The sequence below is a fragment of the Gastrolobium bilobum genome, unplaced genomic scaffold (genome assembly GCF_033153095.1).
Source record: "Gastrolobium bilobum isolate Gb01-03AN ecotype WA unplaced genomic scaffold, APGP_CSIRO_Gbil_v1 utg11941, whole genome shotgun sequence".
In the NCBI taxonomy this organism is placed as follows: Eukaryota; Viridiplantae; Streptophyta; class Magnoliopsida; order Fabales; family Fabaceae; genus Gastrolobium; species Gastrolobium bilobum.
The window spans coordinates 169,409-197,045 of NW_026898164.1; the positions used below are offsets into that span (position 1 = coordinate 169,409).

At 35.6% G+C, this 27,637-nt stretch overlaps 2 protein-coding genes across 2 annotated transcripts; one reads left to right on the forward strand and one right to left on the reverse strand.

The window, feature by feature from the left end:
- The first annotated feature begins 2,857 nt into the window (after window positions 1–2,857).
- LOC133313414 (putative protein phosphatase 2C-like protein 44) lies at window positions 2,858–4,854 on the forward strand. Its single transcript, XM_061514780.1, has 5 exons — window positions 2,858–2,890; window positions 3,138–3,425; window positions 3,888–4,146; window positions 4,355–4,464; window positions 4,717–4,854. The coding sequence occupies exons 1-5, from the start codon at window positions 2,858–2,860 to the stop codon at window positions 4,852–4,854; spliced, it is 828 nt and encodes a 275-aa protein (XP_061370764.1).
- Window positions 4,855–6,188: 1,334 nt separating this feature from the next.
- On the reverse strand, window positions 6,189–17,177 carry LOC133313439 (COP1-interacting protein 7-like). Its single transcript, XM_061514814.1, has 13 exons — window positions 16,962–17,177; window positions 16,190–16,369; window positions 15,694–15,814; window positions 15,575–15,614; window positions 15,376–15,428; window positions 15,238–15,293; window positions 14,169–14,321; window positions 13,836–14,032; window positions 10,276–11,861; window positions 9,102–10,061; window positions 7,619–8,021; window positions 6,561–6,626; window positions 6,189–6,457 (listed from the first exon to the last, which is right to left on the reverse strand). Exons 1-13 carry the CDS (start codon window positions 17,018–17,020, stop codon window positions 6,387–6,389), a joined length of 3,945 nt encoding a protein of 1,314 aa, XP_061370798.1. The 5' UTR covers window positions 17,021–17,177; the 3' UTR covers window positions 6,189–6,386.
- Window positions 17,178–27,637: the final 10,460 nt, after the last annotated feature.

The window sequence follows — 27,637 nt, forward strand, 5'->3', positions numbered from 1 at the left end:
CAAATTATCTTGTGTTTGGATGTAATATTTAAAAAGTGCTTTTAGGAGCTCTTTGGTAGGAGACTTTGTCCTAAATAGCTAGGCAAATTAGATAGTGATTTGAAGATGACAATGTTTGGTAAAAGATTGAAAAAAAAATAGCTAAGAAAATTGGTTGCCTAGGCAACATAATTTATGTGAAAAATTGCAAGCAAGACACTGCTAGATGACCATATTGTAGGTGGTAATTTCTATTTACCCAGTAAAGAACAAATTTACTTTGAAAATTTAATTAATTTTTTCGGTAATATTTCACCCTATCAAACAATTTTTTTTCAACTTTACAAATAAATTTACTTTCGCACCATTTTCTCAGTAATTGTATTTATCTGGTTAAATTTTTTTTCTCCTGTACCAAACGTAAAGTAAAAATATTATTTGAATGTTAAAATAAAAAAACACTTTTTAAATATAAAATGCATGTTCTACCCTTGTGCTGATCTTCTTTTCCTGTGTATGAGAGATGATTTTTTTTGTTTTTTTTTCATTTTTGTCTGGAGAAAATCCAAAAGAAAGTAAAGTTGAAGAGATAATTCAGCTTCTTTGAAAAGAGTTTTTTTTTTCCCCCAAAGATGAAAACTTGATTGGGAAAATGATCATTTCTTGTTCAAGCGAGCTACCTCACTGTTGTTAGGGAAGAAACCCATGAATCTACTAGCGGAGTTCTGGTAAGCATACATGAAACCACCCATGACTCGAATCAAACCCCCAATCACCATAGTAGGTCCCTTGATTCCAGGCTTAATCCTTAACAATACAAAATTCCCAATTTTAAAAAACTCAATAAACGCCAGAGATGGTCACTAATTGAAGATAATCGAGGGTGTTGAAGTTAGCGACCACTTTGGTGAATGCAGGGTTACGATCAATCACAGGGTACTCTGGTTTCGTCAAGGGAGTGATTTCATTATTCATCTTTCCTTTCTATCAACAATTGCGTTTATGGTAACGAAAGAGAAGAAGGGATAATCGAGGTTTCAAATTTTGGCTCTTGCTTCTCCATTTTCCAAAAGCTAAAATTTTTAGCGTCAAATTTTAACTTTTTTATTAGCTTTTGCTTTTTTTAGAAACCCACGTCCAAACAATTCAAAAGCACTTTTTTTTAATAAAAAAGTAGCTTTTCAAGATGTAATAACCCATCAAAACACACACTAATAAACTAGCCAAGTCAATTAGATTGATACCATACCAGTTCTATTCGATGTCCGATTGAACAATTAGGAGACGAGTTGAAGGCAAGTTTTATAAATACGTTACATTAATGTTAAAATATCACGAGAACAGAGGGGAGTAGGTCACTAGGTGACACATAAACTTTATACTTCATTCGTAAGCCTAAGTTGACTTAGGTCAACAGTAATTTAACTACAAACAAAAAACAGGTCGGTTGTTTTCTACAATTTTATGAAGAGAATGCTTTGTAATATAGAAATTTCAGAAAAAAAAATCAGCTTTGGAGTCGAAAGTCTGAAATATTTTTATTTGAAGTGATAAAAGTAAAACCAAAGGCAATTAGTACTTTTTTTCCAGGTACATTAAAGCTTGGATAAGATGTAAAGTTGGAGTATGAATAAAAAAATAAATAATTTAAGGGCACATTAAATTACATTGATTTACGCTTACACAAAGTTCCCCATTTTTCTGAAGGGCACATCCAAACTACGCAACCAACTCAAAAAAATAAATAATTATAATAAAACCGAACTAATATTAAAGTTTAAATAATGTAAACCAATTCACATTCAAGATTTAGAAGCACCTTGATGAAGTAACCAAAGGCCAATAATCTTGATGAGCCATGTGTCGTTTCTCCATGGAATTTTTTTCCGTCCTTTGCCGATCTCAAATATTTTGTTATTTTTTCCTTTCAAATTATTGCTCTTTGTGAGATCCCCTTAGCTTTTCTAGCTTTGCTCAGAATAAAAAGGGAATTTACCTTGTTGCAGATTGAAAAGATATTTTAATTTTACCAAAAAAATAAAAAAATACAAAAAAATTTAGTGAGATTACATAATGGTATCTCACCAGGATCAAGGAAAATCCTCCGATCTCTTTGAGAATTTTTGAAAAAAATTACATATCACTCGTTAATAAAGTTCTCACATCGGCTAATGAGGTTTGAAATCACGCCCTTGTAGCATATGGATCAAACCCTTAACCAACTGTGACCCTTAAAAAAGATATTTTAATACATAGTCAACCTTTCCGTTTTGTTTGTAACAGTTAGAAGTTCAATGTAAATCATAATTATAAATCCTATAATATATACTAACCAAAACAGAAATATATAAAATAAGAAACAAGTCAACCAAGTCTTCTCTTGATAGTTGATAACTGATGGTGGATACTACACTTACCAACTTAAGAATATTCCATACAAGGGAAAAGAAAAAACCTCTAAATTCTGAGTTGTCAGTTACTGGTAGGAACTAGGATTATTTGGTATGTTCACAATTCCAGTTTTTTTTTTAGTTCAAAAAATAGAGCTTGACCGTTACTTCTTGTTCAAAATTTCCTCCTAATTGGCAATTAAAGCTATTTAATTTTTTCAATTGAGCATTCTCCACTCAACACCTTAGTGGCCTTTGCCTGCTGTGCACAAATTTTCAACCCATTAAAAGCAATTTTTTTTAAAAATGGTCCAATCCCATTTGTTACTCAACACCTCTACTTAATATATATAATATATATACACCAAAAGAATTAAGGTCCCTTTTATTTTCTATCTGTAAAACGTGATTTACTAACTTTTCTTATCACCATCTCATGTAAATGTAAGGTTTTCTCAGAAAGTCTGATCAAAGCAATAGGGAAAAACATGGGATTCAGATATCTTCATCTCAAGCTCAAGGTAAGCCGCCAATGTTCTTTCCCCATTTCCCTGTTACATTGAGATTCTATGGAATTCATGAGAAACAGATTAATGGATATTTGAGTTCTGTTATAGTTCTGCATAATAGACCAAATGCAAAGGAAATAAACAAAAAAATGGTCTTGAATTTTTTATTTTTATTTTTCTCTTGATGTTTCAAAATGCTGAATCATAGCAAGAATTGGTCATTTAGAGCAAGAGCTAATCTTTCCACTGAGTTGAGCAGGTACTCCGGCTGAAACGGTTTTTGCTAGGACATGGAAGAAGAAAGAGAAAGAACATGCCGCCGGCAAAGAAGCCTTCATGGATGATGCCAATAAGTCATGGTTATCATGTTATGGAGCATCATATGATCAGAGATGGTTCTGATGACTCAGACTTTGATTCAGTTGTGGTACAGAGAGAGCAAATGGATCACACAGAATTGTGGTATTTTGGAATCTTTGATGCATTCATTGGAGACGGGGTTACCAAGTACATGCAGTCCCATTTCTTTGACAAGAAGCTTCAAGAGGTTATTGATCAGTAGTTCATTTTTCTCCCATATACTCTCTATTTTGTTGAACAAAAATGGAGCATTTTGAGAAAAAAAAAAAAAAAAAAAACTTTTAATTAGTTAGTAAATTATAACTGATTTGGAATAAAGGTGTTGTTGATGTTGATGTTGATGCTGATATATGAGTTAGTACATTAGGCTGTATTAAAAATGCTTTTGTCAAACCCTGCTTCATCCAAATATTGGTTAATTTGTCTTGAAAGATTCTTTAAAAAAGAATTATTATTTATTACTTCTTAGTCTCCATTTCGGAATGGTTTAAAAAAACATGTAATACAAGTTGAATATATTCCACCAATCCATGTTTTATTTCTTCTATTATTCTCAACATAATCTTGACATCACTTGTCAAAGAGAGGTCAAGATTGAGTTGCATTATTCATAAATTCCCTCTTTTCTGATGTTTTAATCATATGTTAGTCTCATATAAGGAGAAAAAGCAAAGAAATGCTGAAGAGAGCTTACCTTGGTGTAAGGGCAAAGATCAGAGAGGAACACAAGTCAGAGGAGACATGCAAAATGGGTTCAGCATCTGTTATGGTGATCAATGGGGAAAAACTTGTAATAGCTAACATGGGAGATTACAGAACTGTTGTGTGCAGAGATGGTATAGCTCATCAGACAACTAGCACATACCAACAATCAGCCAAAAGACATTGGTCTAGCAGACTCTTTGCAGGTATATATATAAATCTTTAATCTCTTTCTTGTATGAAAGAGCCAGTTGTTTAATACAACAAAATGATAGAGAAAGAAACCACAATATATGTTGTGGCAGCTTGCTTCTTTTGTTCATCAATAGCACATCTTTTTTATTCATACATCTCATAATGTGTGCTATATACATTTATGTCTTGACAAAGTACACATACTAGCTTGTGGATCAGGAAATGTAGCTGGTACAAGGCGTTCTAGAGGCTCAGAACTTGTCATCAGAGATGAAAGTATTGATTCTGATACTGAATTTTTGATATTAGCAAGCAATGGCATATGGGAGGTAAGCTGCAATGTAAACCACAATTTCATAATCCAATTTAGTTTTTTGTTGCCTCAACCCTCTCAAAACATATAGATACGACGCCCATATTCCTTCAATTAAATCAATCATCAAAGGAAATATCATATTGCTTACTAATGTGAGATTTTAAACATAAAAAGAGTCCTCAGTACTTAATTACTAAAGTCTTTCTTGAAAGAAGAAAAAAAAAAAAAAAAAACTAATAGCAAGTGAATCTCCACATATGTGTAGGTAATGAAGAGCCAAGAGGCTGTGAATCTGATCAGTCACATAGAGGATCCACAAGAAGCAGCTGAATGCTTGGCAAAGGAAGCTTTAATGAGGATGAGCAAAAGCAGCATCTCATGCTTAATCATTCGATTTGACTGAAGCCTCACCATATGCAATCCTAATGGCCATAAAGATTTACCCTTATTATAGAATGCACTACATTACCAAAGCTCCTTACAGCTTTCACCCTTTATTATACTGCTATAGATCATCGTCATCCTATTTTTCATGGTCCAGCTTCATCATTACACATCTCAATTTACTTGCAACAATTTTAGAACAGAAATTAGTTATAATGGATATTTTGGAATAGATGCAAGATTAAAACCTTTCTCCCTCCGTTTACTTTGGTTTATTGAAGTAATTATATTTAATTAAATTATGATTTGACAAATACAATTTATTTATTTATTTTTTTAAATAATGGAAAGTAAAGAATAGGAAGTGTGTCAACCTTTGGAATAGGAAACTTATCATCCTGCAAAAAATGATTTAGAGACCTATAGTCAATGACTAATCTTTTCTTGCCTCGAATTTTTTCTGACCTTTTCTCCACATAAAAGGCTTGACATGCCCATGGAGATTTGGACCAATATTAATTTTTATGCCACCTTCACAAATTTCACTTTTCTTTCTTTTTCTCTCTCTCGTTTTTTTCTTCCCCATCAACAATCCTTGTATGGTTTGTGTGTTGTCGTTGTTTTGAAAATTTGTAAAAAATTCTTTCTTTACAAAATTAAAGCAATCTAAGACATAGGATAGAAATAAGGCAGTCTTTTGAGGGCTTTTAACCTGACTTGACCTATTTAGTAAATAAGTGAGATTTCAAGCCTTTTAAAAAGTCATTTAAGTTTGATGGATCAACCTACTAAAGCAAATATAAATAATATAAATTCATTGTTGTTATTATGATTATTTTACTAAATTTTATTACAATGTCTTGGAATTATATATTTATTTGCCTACATAAAGATTCAAACTCATTAGTCTATTTAGAAATTAATTTATTCATTAACTTTATTACAAAGTAAACTTTTTTTAAATAGGCTTTCAAGCCAAGGCCAAATCAAGCCTTAAAAAAATTGTCTACATTAGATAAATAAGCCAAGTACCTACCCTTAAGTTTGAAATTATACAAGACAGACCCGTTTCGGTAAAACACTAAAACTTGGTCTGGCCTCACATGTTGTCATCCCTACATATCAATGTGAATAACAGCCATATCCGAAAAATGGCGACTTAAAAAATAAATAAAATAAAATAAAATCTTGTGAGTGGTTAAAAAAAAAGTGGAATTATGTTTTACAAAAAATGTTAGATCCAAAACAAGTTGCTCAAGTCTCATCGGATATAATAATTCAATCATCATCCCAGTTCCAAAAGTGAATGCTGTAGAGATCCTCCTTAATCCAGAGATATAAATCAGAAGAGAGTAAAATATACAAATTACTTTGGCAAATGAACCACAAAACATGAATATACAAAGACCAATTTCATAGCAATGCATTACCCAGATATCTTATCCAGCTAGACAATAACTCATGGACACTAGAGGGGAAAAAAATGAAAAGAATCAAAGTGAAGAGTCTTCAAGCTTGTCACTGCATCAACCTTACCAATAACAGCATCCACTAAGCCATCATAATCTTCTTTTCACTATTCTTGCCTCGAAATGGTGATAACAAGGAGAAAGAGCGAGAGGCTGCACAACAAAACGTTTACCATGTACATATTTCAGAATAAGAACGTAGATGATAATGTTAGCAAAGAGGGTAGGGATAAATGAACATGCACTGAGTGCTTACACTTATGTTGAGTTGTGCTGGCTGTGGGAGTTTCATCTTGAGCGATCAAATTCTTCAAAGTATGAACTGAAGATGACATGGGAAATATGATGGTCAGTTTAAGTACATATATGTCATGCATGAAATTGAATATGGCGGAGTTCTTCAAAACAATCTGTCGACAACTTAATTGATCTTCAAACATTTGACACTACAAAGGCAATAATGAAAAGGAACAAACACGTACATATGAAAAATCCACTAAGATCTAGCTATGCTCTAAAGCACAGGCTATAGTAAAAATACACGACTTACCAAGCCATCAGCCATCAGTTATTAGTACATGATTGAATAGTCTAGGTTATTGACTTTTCAATTACTATCCAAACTCAATGTACGCTTTGTAGTTCTAAGAAACCAAAGTCATTCCTGAATTAACGGCTGCAGGTCAGTGGAGTCAACACTACAGAGGCAAGTATACCTTAAGAGTTATAGAGAAATCAAATTCATTTCTGAGTGATGGGATACAAGTGAAGTGAACACAGGATCATTATTCCATGACAGGAAACGGGAACAATATTGATGTACCCCAAATACAACACAGTTTAGGTAAGTGCATATGTAAGAAGATACTTTAATTGTATAATTATTCAAAAAGTGGAATAATTTTATGAGATGTTACACTGTATGTCATAATCTTGAATGTTCAAAACCATAGCTTAGTTCTGTTCACAAAAGCTCACAAAAAATCTTTTTTTAATGTATAGCACCTTTAAATGGCTAACAAAGAAGGAAAAAGAGTGTATGCGTGGGTGTTGAGTTTTGTGCGTGTAGTCCCTAAACTCATTTAAGTATTTGTCAGCTTTGACCTAATAATGGATTGGACCTCAGCCCTAGCAGTTTTTTCATAGAAAATGTGAAAGTTGCGTACTTGGTGGATCATTGTATCATCATTCAACTCAATGATTACTAAAATTGAGGTCCTAGATGTGGCAGTGTACCATATATCAGAAAGTTTTCCAGGGACATAATCGCTGGATACTAATTTATTATGCTGATGCCCATAAGGAGCACATTACCTTCGTTAGAGGAATCGTTAGTTCCAACCTCATCTGCCTCAGAACCATCAATGCTGACATTATGTGATTCCATGTTGCCACCAGCAGTAGCTGAGCTATGACTCTTTTTTCCAAACTTTAGCAGTCGTCTAAACCCTTTTGATGATTCCTTTACCTGAGGCTTCTCAATTGCTTCAGGAATCTTCTCAAGCGTTGAGTTCCTAGTGTCAGACACGTGTGCTTTAACAGTCTCCACACCAATTGCTGCAGTCTCTAAACTTGTGGGGGCTGATTTACCATACTCACTATTTCTTGTACTAGGATCTTCCATAGAAGAAACTCGAGCATATGGAGCATGATATGTCTCCGTAATGCAAACGCTGGATGATTTTGAAGGTTCTTTCCCTGTATAATCCATTATGACCTGATTTTGGAAGAGATATTATATGCAAAATTAGCTGATGCACCAAGAAATTATCCCATCCATGAAGAATTTGGATAAACAATATGAGCATGTGTCATGAACCATCTCTTTCGAAAGCTTAAGCTTTTTTAATGAAGACACATGAATGATTTTATATTATATCTCTTAACATGTCCCACAAGCAAGATTCCTGAGGACTTGAAGCATGGACAAACATGTCCACCTAGTGCTGAATTTCAACTTTCTATTAGAAGAATGGGGCAACAAGGATCGAACTCTAAAACACTTAGTCATAGATGTTTAGATACCGTGTCTTGAACAAATTCCCCCTAAAACTTATGTTGTTAGGTAAAGAAACATGAATAATTTAATATTAAAATCAAATTAAAATTTCTTGCCCAAACAGTAAAAGGTCTAAAATAAAACATCATTTCGGAAATTCAAAAATCAAATATTAGCAAATTTCTAATTATCATAGAACTGAACAAAGACTTCTCTTCCACACATAATAACTGAATTGTATAATAATGTGTGGAAAAACAGAAACTTGTAGAAAGTATATGGCAGGACCAAATGATGAGCTTGGCGCATTGACGATATGTGACCTAGTGGCCACTACTCACCGGTTCTACTAGTGGAAACAACCTCTCAACTAGCGCGAGTAAGGTTGCATACATTTGACCCTCCCAAGAACTGATAATGGTAGGAACCTTGTGCCCTGGGCCATCCTTATATGGTGGGACCAAAATTTAGCAGTATAATACTATTTCCACAATTTACAATAAGCATGAACAATTGCAGGTACATCCTTATGCTTAGTGAAGCATGGATTATAGGAAACATAATATATTAGGTAATTGGTACAGTTTTCAAGTCTCATACAATAACATTGATGGAATATAGATGGCAGGATAAGGTGATTGCAATACTTATATTTACTGTAATTTATGAGAACATTTGTCCTCACTCACACTATCATGTTTGCATAAAAGTTTTTGAAGCATGTTACCTTTACAAGAGTACGAACTAACAAGGCAGTTAAACTATTTATCAAAGCTACTTTAAGTTATGAATACATACCTCGGTAGATATGGGTTGCAGGTGTGATTGGCTCTCTGAGGTTTCTTTATCTATTATATCCATGCTTAATGGTGAAATAGGAGCACGAATAGCAACATAATTTGCTGCTGTCTCAGTTTTCTCTGTCACTTCATCATTATCATAATGTTTCTTTGGTATCCCAAACTTTTCTTCTGGCTTGCGAATAGCAGGGGCATACGGTTTCTCACACTCAAGCATCACAACAGTCTTCTCAACTACAGGATTGTCATCTCCATCATCATTGGATGAAGTTCCCATTTCATTTTTCTTCAGTATGGTACCATCTGAATTCATAGAAGACTTGTTATCATTCAACTTCTGTGTCTTCTCTTTGACTGATGCCCTGTTATGTACAATCTCACTTGCTTTAGGTGTTCTCACTTTTAGTTCTGGAAGGGCTGCTGTCCTGCTTTTATCATGACTCACAATAGCAGAAATCTTTTTGCTCTCGGGTCCATCAGCTGCCTTAGTCTTGGATATTGTCCTGGTGCCATTTGGTTTAACTGAGGAAGTCTGACGAATGGTACTCATCTTAGGTTCTGACAATCTTCTAATCCGTGCCATTGATGCCTTAGAATCAGTTGTACTATCACCCTTCTCTAGCTTAGATTCAGGCAAAGAAGAAACTGACCGGCTTAATTTGCTATCATCCAAGTGACTTTTAGTATTCAATCTGCTGGTTTTTGAGGCTTTTAAAGAATCATTAGATCCAACAGAAACAGTTTTGATGGGGAATCTTTGAAGGGGTGAGGATGGTCCTGGTTCTGAATCACTAAATTTTGAACCTTTATGAAAGCTTGGAGAAAGTTTTGTTGGAAATTGTTTCTTGGTTAGCTGTGAGGGCACTGGCGACTGCATAGTGATTGAGCTACTCTTGGAAGCAATCCTCTTTTGCCTCTCCATCTTTAAAGCTTCTAGGCGTTTTTTCTCTTCCTCTTCCTAGTTATTATAAATGAAAGGAAATAAAGTGTTGAATAAAAGATGAAGGGCCTTCAAGATATGAATCTTCAATTAATATAAATGTACATGCACTAAAAACTACGTCAAATTGCAATATACAAGGTCACTGATCTTGACTAAATGTTTCACATTCATTTTAAGCTAATTAATTGTATTAAGAAGGGATGGGAGCTATGGGAATAGAAGTGAGTACCTTCTCTTTCTTCATTTTCTGGAGATCAGCTTTGTAATTTCGCAACTTCTCAGCACGTGCCCGTGCTTCATCCAAAGGACTAAGTTTAGAAGTCTTCCCTCTCCTTATAGGCCCAACAGACTTTGTTTTATCAGCACTCTTTGGAGTTACTTTTGATTTTGGCTCCTTATCTAACCTCTTAGTTCCTGGTTTGGTGTCAGCCAATACCTTTTTGTTCTTATCTTGTAAAACACCACCAGCCTGGGCCTGCATTTCATAGTCTAAAGCAGGGTCATAACTCATTGACCCCCTTTCAGCTCCTCGTTCAGGCATCATGCTCAAGTCATCTGGCAGATAATTGATACGGTTTGTCTCATAAGAAGATTTTTCTTCCTTTTGATGCAACATTGGGAATTCAGAGTCCATGTCAATAGCATTTCTTTCAACATTTCCTGCCTCATTGACTTGGATTGATCTATACTCTAATATGTAGGAATCATCATTCATATCATGAGACAACTTCCTATCCACATTATTGTTTGAATAACCAGGTCCACTGGCAGTTTCCATATATGAGGAAGGATATGAATTACCAAACTGACTTTCTTGTTTAGGAATGATGAAATCATCACTGGCAGCCCTCCTATAACCACCCCTTCTTCCGTTTACCTCTATAGATTGTACATCATCTGCAGACCTTCCATCACCAGACTGCCCTGCCCTTCCAGATAACAATAAAGCATCATTGGATGCCTTAGGCATGTGGGTCAACCCGTTGCTAATGCTATGCATATCAATAGTGCAATTCCCTTGAACTTCATGCATATCCCTCTCACTAAAAACTAAAGGATCATTGACTGCAATGTGTTTTTTTCTTCTCATGTCACCTACCTTTACCTGATCAAATTGGCCTTGGTCAATGTCATGTCTATCTTCATCAGCATCTCTCAGTAAACAATTTTGGAATGCTTGCCAGTGTCCTCCATCTGCATCCTTCCCATGATCTGTTTCTTCCTTATCAGATGAATTCAACTTCTTCGAAGATTCTTTTCCGAAGCCCCTTCTTTTTGAGGTCTTCACAGATTCTTGATTATCTTTATCTTCATCAGTTTCTGAGGCAGAATCAGAATATGATCCACTTCCAGAAGAGTTTTCTGTCTTTGTTATGTAATTGATGTTCCGAATGACCACCGTGCCAGATTTCTGTCTACCTAATCGGCTAGCTTTCTTCCTCCGATCTCCAGTCTGTGAACCTTCCCTCTCCATATCGACTCCATCCTGCAACCTTGATTTTGAAGCTTCTACATCCCATGTTTCTGACTCAGTATTGTTGTGCCTACTATCCATGGAATGCCTTCTGTGCCCCATATTTTGACTAGCAATTAGACTGGGATCCTCCATAGGTGGATAAGTTGGCTGCATAAATGGACTGTTTCCTGGATATGTTTGATAGTAGGGTATACCCTGCACTGGATATGGTGGAAAGACTGGCACAGCACCTGGGGGAGAATGAACAGGCCAAGGAGGGAACATATAATGTGGAAATTGACCTTGAATATTATTGTCTTGGTGGCCAACAGATGATTGGCGGTCCATTGGAGGCAGATCTGGAAATGTGTAACCAAGAATCTCAAGACATATTTCTAATTAAGAAAAAAATGCAGACATGGACTGTAATTCATTATTTAAAACTCTCAGTTGAGGAATCAAATCTTCATCTTCACACAGGAAAAGAAAGTTATAAGTCAGATACCATGACTTAACAATTTGAAAAAGTAGAATTGTCTGATAATTTCAAAACCTATTAGATGTGTTGCAGTCCATTTTCATCAAGGCAACAATTTGCATTGCTTATGAAACCAAAATGTATATACCATTATTCTAAAATGACAATTCCTTTCTAGAAAAGTATCATGCATAAACTTTTATTGATTTTGTTTCAACATTGCAAAGAAAAAGAAGCTACCAAAACAAAAACAATTTTGCAGGATAACCACATTTCCTTATCTTTGGAAGAAATTGAGTATCGTGCTCGCTAACATAAAATACAGGAAAAATACAAAATTTCAGTTTTGCAAGTTCATATTATGTCCATCTCACTACTTTCAGAGATACACTTATTCTAGCATTTTCTAGGGTTCCCAAACAGGTAACTGGCACAGGTAGCAGTAGCATCAACATCAAGAAGGCATAAGCTTAGGGATCAAAGTATCTCATTATTCAGGGCTAATATTATGTTTGTTAGGATTAGTATGCTATCACTTTAGTTCATATTATACTTTCCACTGTCACCAAAAATATTATATTTTCTATTGTCCCACAAGAAAATTTTTTTCAATGCCACTGGTATTTCAGTAATTCACTGTTACGGCCTTGCAGTCAGGTATTTTTGTTACATGCATGTACATGTGTCTTATGCGCTTTCCCTTAGTTTGCTTAAATTATCTGAGCTTTTATATATGTTTATTAATGGCTTGTTATTTATTTAACTTCAGTCTAAAAGTTGTGAATTACTAGGTTCACAAGTTTTGACTAGTCCTATTTAAATGATGTACTCAACTATAAAAAATAATGAGTGATCAATTTTATAATTACTGCAGCAAGTTGCTTTGTTCTTGGTGGTGTTAATCCTAGTTTAGTTTTCTTCTTCTCAATTACTCCCCCATCTTCTCTAATTTTTATGACGTGCCCAGATCTACTTTTCTTGGCAGGCAGCATTAAAATTTTATTTCAACAAAACCCCAGTCGATTCTTCTTTATATTAACTGCAGCACCCATCAAATTGACAAACCCTAAATACCAACTTTGTAGGTCCTGTAAATTGATCCCTTGAAATATAGGGGTGATCATGGTCTAATTTGACCTGATGATCCAATCAATCCTACCAGTCACCAGAAACAATACATAAAATACAGGTTTGGTTGGTTAGTCGAGTTGATTTTAGTTCATCTCATGCCAACCCAACCTCAATTGGTTTAGGGCTTCAGGCATCAGATTTTGCTTTTTCTCAACCCAATTAAATCTGGACCAACCCAATCACTTTAATTTTCTATTTTTTTAAAATATTTTAAAAATGTGAACCTGACTACTTGACCTGAACGAACCAACCCCAGTATAATTGGGTTGAGCTGGTTTGGGTTGATAATAAAATTGTCTCAGCACGACCCAACCCAACCCAACTAAACTCGATCAGTTTGATTTTTATTTTTCCCCAAAAACAACCAAATCCAACCTGTGATCACCCCTATGAAACCTTACCCCATGAGTTCCAAATTACCCTTGCTGTTCTACATCAGTAACCAAGATAAAAAAGAAAGCGGAAAACAAACACAGGTAGAAGGCTTATCAACATGAGCCATTCAGAACAATGTGAGCCAACAGGCCTCTAGATTCTTTGAAGTAGCAGCTCATTATATTCCAAAAAGAAGGAAAAAGAAATTGCGAAAATCAGGTTTGGTCCAAATATGTGTATGCCTGTGCTTGTGCATATAAGAAAGAGTAATGAGTTAATATAAATGTATATGTTTAAGTCATGAACAGTACATGAATCACAAGCTCAGTGTGCTGGAAACATCAGGTACCTGAACTTGCTTTCACATTATTCTCCGAGTCCAATTCAGTATGGGATCCAGAGGCCATATTGGGAAGTATAACGCCAGATGCATGTAAAGCAGAGAAGTCTGAGCGATTGGACATCACTTCATCAGCAGCAATTTCAAGCCATTGTCCAGTTTCATGTTTTCTTTTCCAAAGATCCCTAAAGTTTGTGCATGCATCCCTGACATGTGACAAAAAATAGCATTAGCAAGATTGTCCACAAGTCATGTATTTTACCGGTCAATGGATGAAGAACCCAATATTTCATCAACTGATGTTTAAGGTCATAATGGTTTAAGAAAAACAAGTTCTCTTACATCAGGCGAGATGCTCCAAAGCATTCAGCAAATGACATCAAAACTGGTATATAGTCAATGTCAAAACCAGCAGCAACAGCTCGTGCAAATGCCATGCCCTGCTCCTTCTGCAGCACTGACTTACGTGTTTCTAGGACTTTCAGAAGATGAACCCTATCACAATATGTAATAGAAGTGAATATAAAACAGATGCTAACAACCTATTCCAGATAGTGCAAAGAAGCTCAACGACTACAGAACAAATTAAGAAAATAGCAGCTTATTTATCATATTTATGTAGAATTGGAGGAAACAAAAAGGTCAATCCAACTGAGCTTTAATTAAAAGTTTATAACAATGTAGAAACAGTTTCCCAAAAGTCTAAGCTATCATAGATGCATTAAAAACATCTCCACTTTCATACCTGTTCAATAATCCTAAATAGAAAAAATACATAGCCCTCCAACATGCTGCTTTTAATGAAGTAGTGGACAAACAATTATCTTCAAGTGGTAAATATTATGTTATGGGCAAGCTTATACAAGATTCACCATAAAATTCCTTTTCTGGCTTACTCCAAACAGAATTTCTGTATTCTCTGTAATGGAATAAAAGATGTCCAAACTAAAAGTAAGTTTATCAGAATTTTTATTTTTTAAAGTAACTACAATAGAAGTCGTCCATGTTGGTAACATCTTTCCTTTATTTGTCACTAGCATATTAAAAGGGCAACCCGGTGCTATAAAGTTCCTGCTGTACAGGGTTCAGGAAAGGGTCTATAGAATGCAGTCTTATCTTGCATTTGCAATAGGCTGATTACACCAACCGAACCTGTGACCTCCGGGTCACATGGCAAAAACATCAACCGTTGTGCCAAGCCAAGGTTCCCCTCCTTGTCACTAGCATATTCCAGCAAGAAAATTAACTGATAAAGCTTCAAGTATGTTAGGTCTGGAACTGATACTTGACGAATTTTATTATTTAATCATATACAACCCTTAATTAAAAGTTAAAATTTTCTACTCTGTGAGAGATGGTCATAGAAAGGGGGGGGGGGGGGGGGGGGAATTGAAGGACATATGGAGTTTACTTTGAGTTTCCTTCTGATGCGATGCTTCCATTTGCTTCAGGTGGCTGTGCATCAGGCTGGCACATAACCACATAGACTGATTAGGAAATAATAAAATCACCGAAAGAATAGGGTATTAATTGTCAAAGACCTACAAACCTTGTAAAGGACAATTGCTTTCTCCTCATTAGTATCCTGCTGAGCCTTCCTACCTGTGCAAAGCAGCAAGCTTTTTAGTTATGAACAATTATAAATATAAGCCGAACTTTAAATACGCCCATATTTTGTTCAATACAAGTTAGTAGTACTTGTACACAATGAGAACTTGCAATAGAAATACTTGTTCTTTCAAAAATACCTTCAGTGTTTTCCACATGTTTTACTTGGTTTTCTTCCACCTGCAGAAATACACGATTATTGAAACAGACTGTTAAGTGCTGTCAATGAATCATACAATAATACCAGATATTTACTTACAGTGCTAATCCCTAAAGAATTATTTCCTTGAATTGCAATTGCCTCTTCAATTTGTAATATTTCAGATTCTATAGTATACACACGTTCCAATATCTCAGGAGTGTTCACAAAGCGAACAAACCTATAGAAGCAGAGAAAATTAGTTCAGAAAGCTATTTTTTTTTTTATTTGAAAATGAAATGTGACCTAGAAACATTTGTAAGAGGGAAAACTTTAAGTCTCTAGCCTTACAAGTCATTTATTTATTTTTAATTTCAAAGCACGGTTTTACTGCCATTTCCCTTTGCTTCGGAAAGAGTAAAACAAAAGAGATATAACAGGAATTTTGGTCTAAAGAATACAGCAACAAGAAGAGAAATTTTCAAAAAGGCATTCTAGATCCATGCTGAGCACTGGATGCAATAATACCAATGATAATGTCTAAGAAGCATATTTAAGTAAATTCAATTTCCAAGTTTTGCTGAACACAATAATAAAGAAAAAAAAGAAGTCAAACCTTTCAACAGTTCCCCTAGTAAACCATGTAGCATCCCTTCCACCCTCAGGCTCAAGAAAAATTGAATAACCGCCCTTGGCCATCTGATCCTGAGCAGCCTTCAAGTGGGAAAGGAATGGACTGAGCAAGCCTGAGGCAATTTTCTCCTTCTTTCCATTCACAGTTATAACCAAGTCAAACCTGATTAACAGAACAGCAGGGAGGGTGAAGGGTCAAAACCACAAGTCAGGCTACAAACAGTATGTAATTGCTTTGAATGAGCTTTCACATAGATAAGTTAGTGACATAAAAATCACAATTAAAAACAAAATAAAGTTTCCCAGAGTTAGTCCCCCTTTCTTAAACTTGAGTTTTACAGCACTTTGATATCCATAAAACTTCGAATTTGATCACACATAGAATTCCCTAACCAAATTTAATCTGTTTAACGCCCTGAAATCAGCCACAAGATTTATGATTAAACTGGCAGATAACATCCATGTTCATGTAGGCTCCAATTAAATAAGCAGACTTTAGAGTAAAACTGAACAGAACCACTTGCCTATTAAAGAAATGATCTAAATTTAGTAACACCCTTAAATGAATTCATCTACTGCAGGACTATTAAACATCCCAGGTATTAACTGAAGAAAACTTCACATTGTATAGCTCTTAACATATTCCTTAATTTAGTAAGTTCATGGTTTTTCTAATGGGGTGAGAAAAGACAAAAGTGGAAGAAACCCAACAAAATATTCAATGAATCCATTGATGAATGGGTATAGACTGTTACCTGGTTCGAGTGGGTGTGAGCTGAAACACAGCTGAATCCAACCTTGCTGAAGAGTTCATTGTTTATCACAAAGAAAAAAGAAAAAAAAAAACACCAACCAAAGTAGTTAAGACTAACAAGTAACAATCTAGCAACTGGGTTCTCACTGAAGATAAGATGGCAAATCACAAAGGGTGTTAAAAATAATCAATCACAGTCCCAAAATCGGTTCAGTGAAAAAAGAAAAAAGAAAAAAAAGTCAAACTTTTTCTATTATAAAAAATGAGGCTTCAGCTTCAGGATACAGAACGAAAATGAGAGTTGAAAGAGATTGTAACGGGGAAAAAGGATCCAAAGATATTTCTTCCTCTTTGGATACCAACTCCAACCATAACCAGTGTTTCTATTACGAGACGAAACAAGGGAAAAGTGGTCGAGGGCATAACAGGAATTTCATTAAGATCGATAATCTTTTTTTTGGATGCGCCGATGAGTGACAGTGACAGGGTCAGACGGACAGAACCCCATTTGTTGCTTCAGAGGTTGTCCTGAAATTACTATAGTCCCCTCTGCTCTCTCTTTTTTTTATATATATTTTTTAAAATACTCTAATAGATTCATTATTTATTTCTAACTAGTTTGATTGAGGAGAGTCCTGAATTAAAACTTTAATAAAAAATAGTACTTAAAAAAATAGAACATATATTTCTATTTTCATTCCACATGTTCAGTTTATTGATACCAACTCAAGTACCATCATTTAATATTTGATACCCTATATGCTCTTTTCAATTTTTCACAAGTCCACAGCACCCCACTATTCCCTGTTTGAAAGTGGAAAGTTGGCAGCCTGTTTCACCTGTAAGTCATTTATTAAAGTCAAGCACTTTTGCTTAAACTGGCTTTTGTACCAAACTTGCAAGTGATACAAAATTATAGATTTTGCAATATTTTTGGCTGATTGAAGCAACTGTCCTTTCAAAAAAAAAATTACGAATTCACTTTACTTTCTAAATTACATATCAATTTATATTTATTTAATCGAAGTTGATAAAATGAGTCCACTTAAAAATTAAATTTTACACGCGATGTAATTTTATTTGCTGTCCGATGTTTATTCAGGTACTGATATCATTTTAAAATCTTGGACGAAAAGAAAAAAAATAATAAATTTTACATTTTACATTTTTAAATTTCCAAGGATTCAAAAAAATGCAACAAATAATTGAGAATTATTTATGATTTTAAATATTATTTATCTTAATAGATTTTAAATAAAATGAACCCTGATTAACAAGTGTCGCAATTAACTTGAAATATCAGCCACATTTTGAATTGATTTAGCATGCATTGTGTCCACACCAAAATTGCTGACAATGATCCATTTACTAATGATTTAACATTAATGTATATAACATCAAAATTTATATATAATGTCCTTTTCTCATTTCCAAATGGATTTAATCCGATAAGGACATGGTGGAATACTATTCGATAAGGACATTTATTCTGGTGCGTAAGGAGATGAAACCAGATATATAACCAGAAGGTAGTTTGATTGTTGATCCATGTATCTCGTTAGACTTCAAAAATCCTGGTAACAAAAAACTGGCATAAAAAACAAGTATCTAGTATATGAAATGAGAGTAGATCCTTTGATGTTTTATTTAATTTTAACATGATATAATTATGTAGAAGAATGATACTCATATAAAAATAAATCAATAATAACAAGAGAATAAAATATGAGACGATCCATTTTCAAAGTTGAATCCTTTTTTATTTTTATGTAGATGTGATGTTTCTTATGGGAAAAATTACTCTTATTTTATATGTGATAATTTTTTCTCCTACACACTCTTCGATAATTATGCCACATTTTTTTTCTTTTCTTTTTATTTTTCAAGTGGTGGAGCCCACAAATTTATCTTTATGACATAAGATAACTTATCTCCTTTAATATGAAATTAATAAAATTCGTATGTTATATAGCCGTTACTAAATGTAGTGGGTACGATGTATCCGATAATTAGGATCGTACCGTGTTTAATAATAGGATCAGGATTTCGAGGATCAAGCGTAGTACATTTAATACTAAATAAGAGTTGAGTTAAATACAAAAATAATAATAAGAGGAGTTGAGTTGCTATTTTGTCTCATATCGGTAACAACACTACACAGGAAAAGAAGGGTCGAAGAAATGGATGTTAATAAAAAATTAATATGATATAGTCATGTGAAAAAATTACAATCATACAAAGGTAAATCAACAGTTATGATTTCGTCACTATTTATTTTATAATTTTTTTTTCTCTTCTCTTTTATTATCGTTAATCTACTTTTGTATAGTTATGATTCTCGACGTGACATGGTTACGTGAAATTTTACATCTAGATCCATAGTCAACATATTTTCGATCCATAGTCAACATATTTTCAAGCCAATGGATTGACTTACGTCATCACCAACTTTTCCCCTGAGTCTTAGCCGAAACGATGAGGAGGAATCTATATCTTAAGTTATGATGAAGAAAACGGACCTTTATCACCGCCAACTCAATTATTGAAAATGAAGAGGAATCTATTCTTGAACGGCAAATGACACATTTATCTTTTTTTATTAAAATTGTTATGCTTTTGCCTTTGATGTTTTCCACTCTATTTTTTATGAGGTCTCTTTTTTCTTATGTTCTTCTACTTTTTTATTGTTGTAGTCCTTATTTAATCATTAATTATCAGATAGATCTTAATTATAAATTATTTTTAAAAATTTAACTTCTTCAGAAAACATAATACTAATCTGTCCTGTTTGATTGTTGATCATCAAGTTTATTCGGATATTTTTTGAAAATACATAATTATGTATCATGAATAATACATAATTATTAAGGGTATGTAAAAAATAATAATATTATAATTATGTACTATTCATAATCCATAATTATTATTTTTTAAAATTTTATAACTATATATTACTCGTAATACGTAGTTATTTTTTATTGCAGCAATTTATGCAACATGAAATCCATTTTGCCTTTATAAAAAGATATAATTTTACTGCCTTTGTCTCATTTGTTTCTTGTAATAATATATTTTGTATTATACATTAAACTGCCTGAGCATTAATAGAATATAATATATGTATGCATTTGTCTAATTCTCCCGTGCATGAAACTGGAAATAATTGATAATGCAGCATATAATGTCTTCGAATCCGACAAACTTATGGATGGTAGTGAGAACATTACATAGAGATGGTAACTCATCAATAATTTTTATTTTAATGGACCCTATTACTATAACTAAGGGAGGCTCCACCCTCCTCGACAAACGTGCGCTCCATCAAAGCCGTAAAGGGAGTAGAAGGGGAAGGGAGAGAGGACTTGGGTGAAGTGGAAAAGTGATTTTAGAAGTTTTTACCTTCAGCACTTAAATTGTATTTTAAAAAATAAGTCTCTCACCTTTTAAGTGAAGGATACCTCAAAAAATAGAAATTTCAATTCTGTATTGATAATGGAAAGCATCAATATAAGAAAGTTTACTCATATTACAAAAGTAAATTAGTCTCCACCTGCTAAACGTTTTTTTTTTTCTTAAAAAAAATTAATATTTCCCATCCCAATACGAAACTATTTGATACGCTCAAATTACTTAAGAAAAATAAACAAAAACAAATATGTTCATTATCCATTTCAAAACTAATTAAAAAAAAATATTTATTAGCTAAATTAAAACTAAGAAGTACAACAAAACCACTTGATCAAATTACATATCATGATATAAATGGACTATGGACACAGGTTTAAGAGAAAAATCAATTATAATAAAGAAAGAACTATAAACTTGATTTAATCAAGCGAATGTTCAAAAAAATTAATTTTGTTGATGGACATATATAAGTGGAAGGCATTACTCCAGCATTGGACCTTAACTGAGTGAAATGTTTGAGTTGGTAATGAACGGGTGATTAAATGATGGTTGTTGAGCTGCCCTTATTATATATTTGCTAGGTAGATGATTAAAGCTTTTAAACATTATTATTATTATTATTATTGCACTCAGACAGGAAACCATAATTAGTTTATTTATTACTCTATTTATCTTAAAATTATTTTTATTATTTAATGTTTTATACAATGATTAAAGAAATCATTAAATATAATAGGAATGGTCTGATAAGGTAGGATGTTAACTTCAGCTGGTTAGCAAGTATTGGATTATTATTAGACCAAAAGTTATAGTCCTCTCAGTTAATTTTTATTAGTTCAAGCATCATGGTTCAACTTAATTTCTTCATTCCCAGGCACAGAAAAATAAAAAACATATTTATCTCTAAAAATAATAAGAAAAAAAAAAAACAGAATGGTTATGACCTGTACTTCGGTTCATCTCCTCTGTGGTTGTTACGGTCTCCGCAAGAGTTCTGTACTCGATTTAAGTTATTATAAAAATTTAAAAAGTTATTAAATATTATCAACAATTAATTCCCAATTTCCCATTAGGTACTTGTAACCTTGACAAAAAAACTTTTGGACTTCTTTTGTAACTTAAAAAACGAAACATTAATATGTAAAAATAAATAATAACTTAAAAATAACATATACGCAAATCTACACCCCTTTACTAACTACCAAACCTTTCTTTGTTAAATATGGGCTCAGTCAATTAAAATTAGGTTTGGTTGGCTCGTAACCGGGTTAAAATGAACCGAGTTGGGTTAGAAAAAATGAGTTAGTAACTCGAGTCAGCCCGACTAGTTTCAGCTCGAAAAAAATCGAGCCAATCCACGGGTCAAACGAGTTGGCTCGCGAGTTATGATTTTTTTTTAATATAAAAGTATAAAAATTAATGAAGGTAAAGTGAAAAGCTAAAACCTAAAATTCCAATTCCAAAGACCCAAACGAAAATATCCTCTGCCAATAAGTCCAAAACCGTGCATTAAGGACTTTTTTTTAGTATGTTACTATGTTTGACAGTGTGAATGTGGTGCCAATTGCCAATAAGTCCAAGTCCAACTGCAAAAAGAATTTTCTATGGTTTATCTGTATAATGTCTTTGTATTGAATGAATTAATAATTTGGGGAAAAAATTTAGAAGTTATAGCATCAATGAAAATTTGTTTTTTTCTATTTTTTTGAGTCAACCCGCGAGCTAACTCTAACCCGACTCGGGTCGGGTTGGGTTGAGTTTTTTGGCTCGTTTATTTTTCGAGCCAACCCTAACCCGACTCGTTTTGTTCGGATTGAACACGGGTTGGGTCGGGTTGAGCCGAGTTGGCCCATTTTGCCAACCCTAATTAAAATAACGAAGCTCCCGAAAAAAAATTGTATTTTTAGGTGAGAACATATTGATCAAAGTAAAAAAAATTATGATCGAGAGCGCGTGGGGGAGATTTTTTTTTTTCCTCTGCGAGGGTTTCGTATTTTTTCTCATCTCTAGATGACGATGGTGGAGAGAGGGGGAAGACCCCCTGATTCTGAGGAGGGGGAAGCGAGAGACAGAGAGACTAAGAAGGCTAAGGGTGAGGGATTGGTGGATCTGGACATGCATGATCCGAATCTGGTAGCGGGCGCTACGGTGGAGGAGGAAATGTTGACGGAGCTGAGTAGTGGAGGACCGGTGTTGACAGGGAAGGGAGATGGCAGTTTCAGGGATCCTAGGAAGCTGGTGTCTTATATGGACCAGCTCCTCCGCGTGAATGGTGTGTGGGATGATCGTCAAGTTGTCGAGGATGACGACTGGTTTGCTCAGAGCCGAAGAGATGAATTGGATGAGGAAGAGGCCATCAAAGCGTATAAACAAACGCAGGAGGATGACCCACTAAATCCTTATTACCAGTTTGATGTCCTGGAGAAAGTGGATCTGTGTAAGAAGTGGAGAATGGCACTAATTGTGAAGCTGATGGGGAAGAGATTGGGGGCACGTTTCCTTTGGAATAGATTGCATAAATTGTGGAGCCTTGAAGGAGAATATCGAGTGCTGGACTTGGAAAATGACCATTTCATGGTGGAATTCGAAAAAATGCAAGACTATTTGTTTGTTCAGCAACAAGGGCCTTGGGTTGTAGCTGATCACTATTTGGTAGTGCAGAGATGGAGACCGAATTTTGATCCCTATGATGATGGTGTGAAGAAATTAGCGGTGTGGATCCGAATTCCTGGAGTTCCTCGAGAGTTCTATACTTATAAGGACCTTTGGAGGATGGGGAACATGGTGGGGAGGACGCTTCGGATTGATGCAAGCTCCTTAAGACATAGTGAACTGGATCAGCAAGAGGAGATCACTGAGAGAGGTAAGTTTGCCCGTATTTGTGTTGAAGTTGACTTAAGTAAAAGTTTACTGTCGAAATTTAGAATTGGGCGTAGACAATTGTATATTGGGTATGAGGGGCTGCACCTCATATGTTTTTGCTGTGGGCAATATGGCCATAAGAAAGATCATTGCATGTTTAACCCTGATAATCTGCGAAGATCTGAGGAGGAACATGGTGTGGGGGGTCAGGGACCTACTGATATTCCTAGTAGTGGGATGATGGAAAACAAACAGGAAGTGGAGGGAAGTCAAGAGGAAGATGGTTTCGGGAACTGGATGAATGTCTAGAGGTACAATAAGAATAGGAGGGTTAATCAACAACAGAAACCTAAAGGCATAAGTACGGGGAAAGGGAAACAAGTGGGAGTTGGCTTGGTCCAGGATGTAAGGATTTGGGCTTCAGGCTCGAGGTTCTCAGCACTAGGAGAACTAAAGGAAGATGATATCTCTGGGTTGGGATTGCCTACAGATGAGACTAAGCAAGAAGGTTCAGGGGTAGCCAAGGGAAGTGGACCGAGTAGTAAAGGAACTGAACCTAGAAGGAAAAAAGGAAGCACTGGAGGTAAATTAAATGCCCAACTACCTTCTGCTCATATGCAGGTAAATAAAAAGAATGTTGGGTCTCAGGTGACTGGGACGAGCAAGGTGCAGGGGAATGTTAAAGATAAGAGTGAAGTCATTCTCATCAAGCCAGCAAGTTCTAATAAGAATTCTGGGAGAGGGGTTACAGGATATGGGATTCTGATGGAAGGAAGTAGAGGGTCTGGACAGGGGGTAAGTTTGAAGGATAAACCACCAGATGACCCCATGGAAGGAGGAAAGGTAGGCAGTATGAGTAAGGATCCTATGATCTTGGACGATATCACCAATTTTGGTGGGATACAGATACCTAAAGGAACTGGTTGAGTTTGGAGCTGTTTTGGGCTCTAAGTTACGGGTTGTTATTATTTTGTCTATGATAGTGTGCTCATGGAATTGTAGGGGAGCAGGAAAAAAGGGATTTTCCTCTCTAATTAAAGATATGGTGTACCAGAATAACATTCAGGTTCTGGCTTTGCGAGAAACTAGAGTGAGTGGTAAGAGGGCTGAAAAAATTATTAGGAGTTTGGGGTTTGATAGCTATTTTAGGAGAGAGGCTACTGGCTTTTCTGGGGGCATTTGGTTGCTTTGGAATAAGAGTGTGGCTTCTGTGTCTGTGTTATTGGATGAGCATCAATTTGTTCATTCGAGATTATGCTGGATAGAGAATTGGAAGGAAGAATTTCTCACCTTTGTTTATGGGAGTCCTAGAAGGATGGAGAGGAGGATCCTTTGGGATTGCCTTAGAGAAATTGGTTTGACCATGGGAAATAATTGGGCTGTCATGGGAGACTTTAATGCCTTTTTGGAGGAAAATGAGAAGGAAGGAGGCAGTGAGGTGTGTTGGGGGAGTGTTCAGGAGTTCTCTAGCTGTATGAGTGATTGTCAACTTGCGGATTTGGGTTTTTCTGGGCCCAAATTTACTTGGAAGAGGGGAAAACTTCGAGAAAGGATTGATAGAATTATGGTGAATGAGGCCTGGCATCTGAATTTCTTTAACAGGTCAGTTCAGCACTTGTTGTTCAATGGATCTGACCATAGACCAATTTTGCTCAAGGATGATTCTCGGGTGAAGATAGCTGGGGGTTGTAAACCTTTCAGATTTTTGGCAGCATGGCTGACAAATGAGGATTTTGGTTCGGTTGTGAAGTCTTGTTGGCATCAAAATTCTAATTGGCTGGAAGCTAGAGATAAGTTTCAACAAGAAGCTGGCCTTTGGCATCAGAATACCTTTAAAGCCTTACATAGGAGGAAGAAGAAGTTACAAGGAAGACTTAGAGGTTTGGACTTCGAGTTGAGTAGGTGCCCCAGTGAGACCATGGAAAGGTTGCATAAGGATCTATGCAGGAATTGAACTCCATTTATGTCCAGGAGGAATTGACTTGGTTTCAGAGAGCTAGATCTAAATGGCTGGCCTTTGGAGACAAGAATACAAAATTCTTTCATTCTGCTACTGTTGCAAGATGTAGGAAAAATAAAGTCAAAGCCCTGAAAGATGATGGAGGTGTTTGGGTAGAGGAGCCTGAGGAGTTGAAGTGTCTAGCTGTAAATTTCTTCAAAAATCTTTATATGGAGGAGTGTCAAGCTGATACCAGCATGAGTATAGGAAATTTATTTCCTAACATTGATAGTATGAGTTGGAGGAATTTGGGGGCAGTTCCAGATTCTGTTGAGATAAGGAACACATTTTTTAGTATGAAGCCGTATAAAGCTCCTGGTGTAGATGGCCTGCATGCAGTGTTTTTTCATTCTCAGTGGGATAAGGTGGGGGAGACTGTGGTTAGGTGTATAAAAGAAATCTTTGAAGATCCTAGCAAGGTGGAGAAGATCAATCAAACTCTCATAGTTTTGATTCCTAAAGTTGACAGCCCTGAGGTGATCAGTCAATTTCGGCCCATTTCTTTGTGTAATGTGATGTATAAGGCAGTCACAAAGATTGTGGCAGGGAGGGTAAGGAATCACTTGTGTGAGCTGATTATGCCGAACCAATGTAGCTTTGTCAAAGGTAGGCACTCTTCTGATAATATTACCATTGCTCAGGAAATTTTTCATTCGATGAGGAAGAAAAAAGGAGCTAAAGGTTGGATGGATATTAAGGTGGATTTAGAGAAAGCGTATGACAGAGTTAGCTGGGAGTTTCTTCAGGAGACTCTGGTGGTGGCTGGGTTTCCAGAATCCGTAGTTAGTATCATTATGGCTTGTGTGTCAACTTCAACTATGAATCTGTTGTGGAATGGCTTTCAAACAGAGGATTTTAAGCCTACAAGGGGAGTTAGGCAAGGAGATCCTTTATCTCCTTACCTATTTGTTTTGTGTATGGAGAGATTGGGTCATTTGATTCATAAGGCTGTTGACCAGAAGATGTGGAAACCAGTGAAGCTTGGTAGGAAAGGCCCTCCCATCTCTCACTTATTTTTTTGCGGATGATCTTCTGTTATTTATGGATGCTGAGGTTAATCAAGCTGAATTGGTTACAAATATTTTGTCCCAATTCTGTCTAGCTTCGGGTCAAAAGGTTAGTGAGGATAAGACCAAAGTCTTCTATTCGAAGAATGTGAATCATATTAGAAGGAGAGATCTTAGCCAGATTATGAAGTTCTCATCTACAGCTGACTTGGGTAAATACCTAGGAGTGCCTATCTTGCACAAAAGGGTGAATAAGAACACCTTTAGGCACATTCTTGAGAAGACTAGCAACAAACTGAATGCCTGGAAATAGAGAACTTTATCTTTTGCAGGGAGGGTGATTTTAACCAAATCAGTTCTTGAGGCTTTACCAACTTGCTCTATGCAGACAACCCTTATTCCGGTTGGAACTTGTGATCTTATTGAGCAGAAGATGAGGGGTTTTGTGTGGGGTTCTGATAGGGAAGTTAAGAAGGTGCATGCTTTACCTTGGAACTTTGTTTGCAAGTTAAAAAGCAATGGTGGTTTGGGGATCAGGAGCCTAAGACAGACTAATAAGGCTTGTATCATGAAGGTTGCTCATGGTCTTCTCACTAATAAGGATCAATTGTGGGCTAAAGTGTTAAGAAGTAAATACAAGATGGAAGACTGCTTGATTCCAGATGTTTCTAAGAAACCAGGAGTTTCCAATCTTTGGCAAGGAATTACCCGAGTGTGGCCCCAAATTCTAGATGGATCCAGAGTTATGGTGGGTAATGGGAAGGATACTTCCTTTTGGAATGACAAGTGGTTGCCTATTGGTCTCCTGAGAGATCATGTTACTCAAGAAATTCGAGTTGATTTGATGGGATATGAGGTTGGAGCTATGGTGAAGGAGAATGGAGAGTATTGGACTGGAGGCAGTTTGAACACCTTTTAACGAGTGAAGCTGTGCATCAGGTTGCAGGTACTTGCCCTCCCAATTCTCTGGATGGGGAGGATAGGGTAATTTGGGACCTATCCCAGGATGGCAGGTTCACTATTAAAACAGCTTATGAAAAGCTAAGAACAGAACCTATTGTGCAGGATAATCTGAGTTGGAACACTGTTTGGGACTGGGGAGGGCCTCCTAGGATAAAGACTTTTCTCTGGCTTGCTCTTGGAGAAAAGTTGCTTACAAACCAAAGAAGGATGCAGAGACATATGTCAGATTCTGAATCCTGTCCTAGATGTTATGTGTTAGCTGAAAGTTGTGCTCATGTTTTGAGAGATTGTGATTGGGCAAAATCTGTGTGGAGGACTTTGGTTAAGCCTGGAAAGTGGGATGGTTTTTTGAACATGCCCTTTTCAGAGTGGCTGCAATCCAATTTGATACCAAAGCAAAGCTGTGTGGTTGGTGATAGTGGGTATATTCTGTTTGGT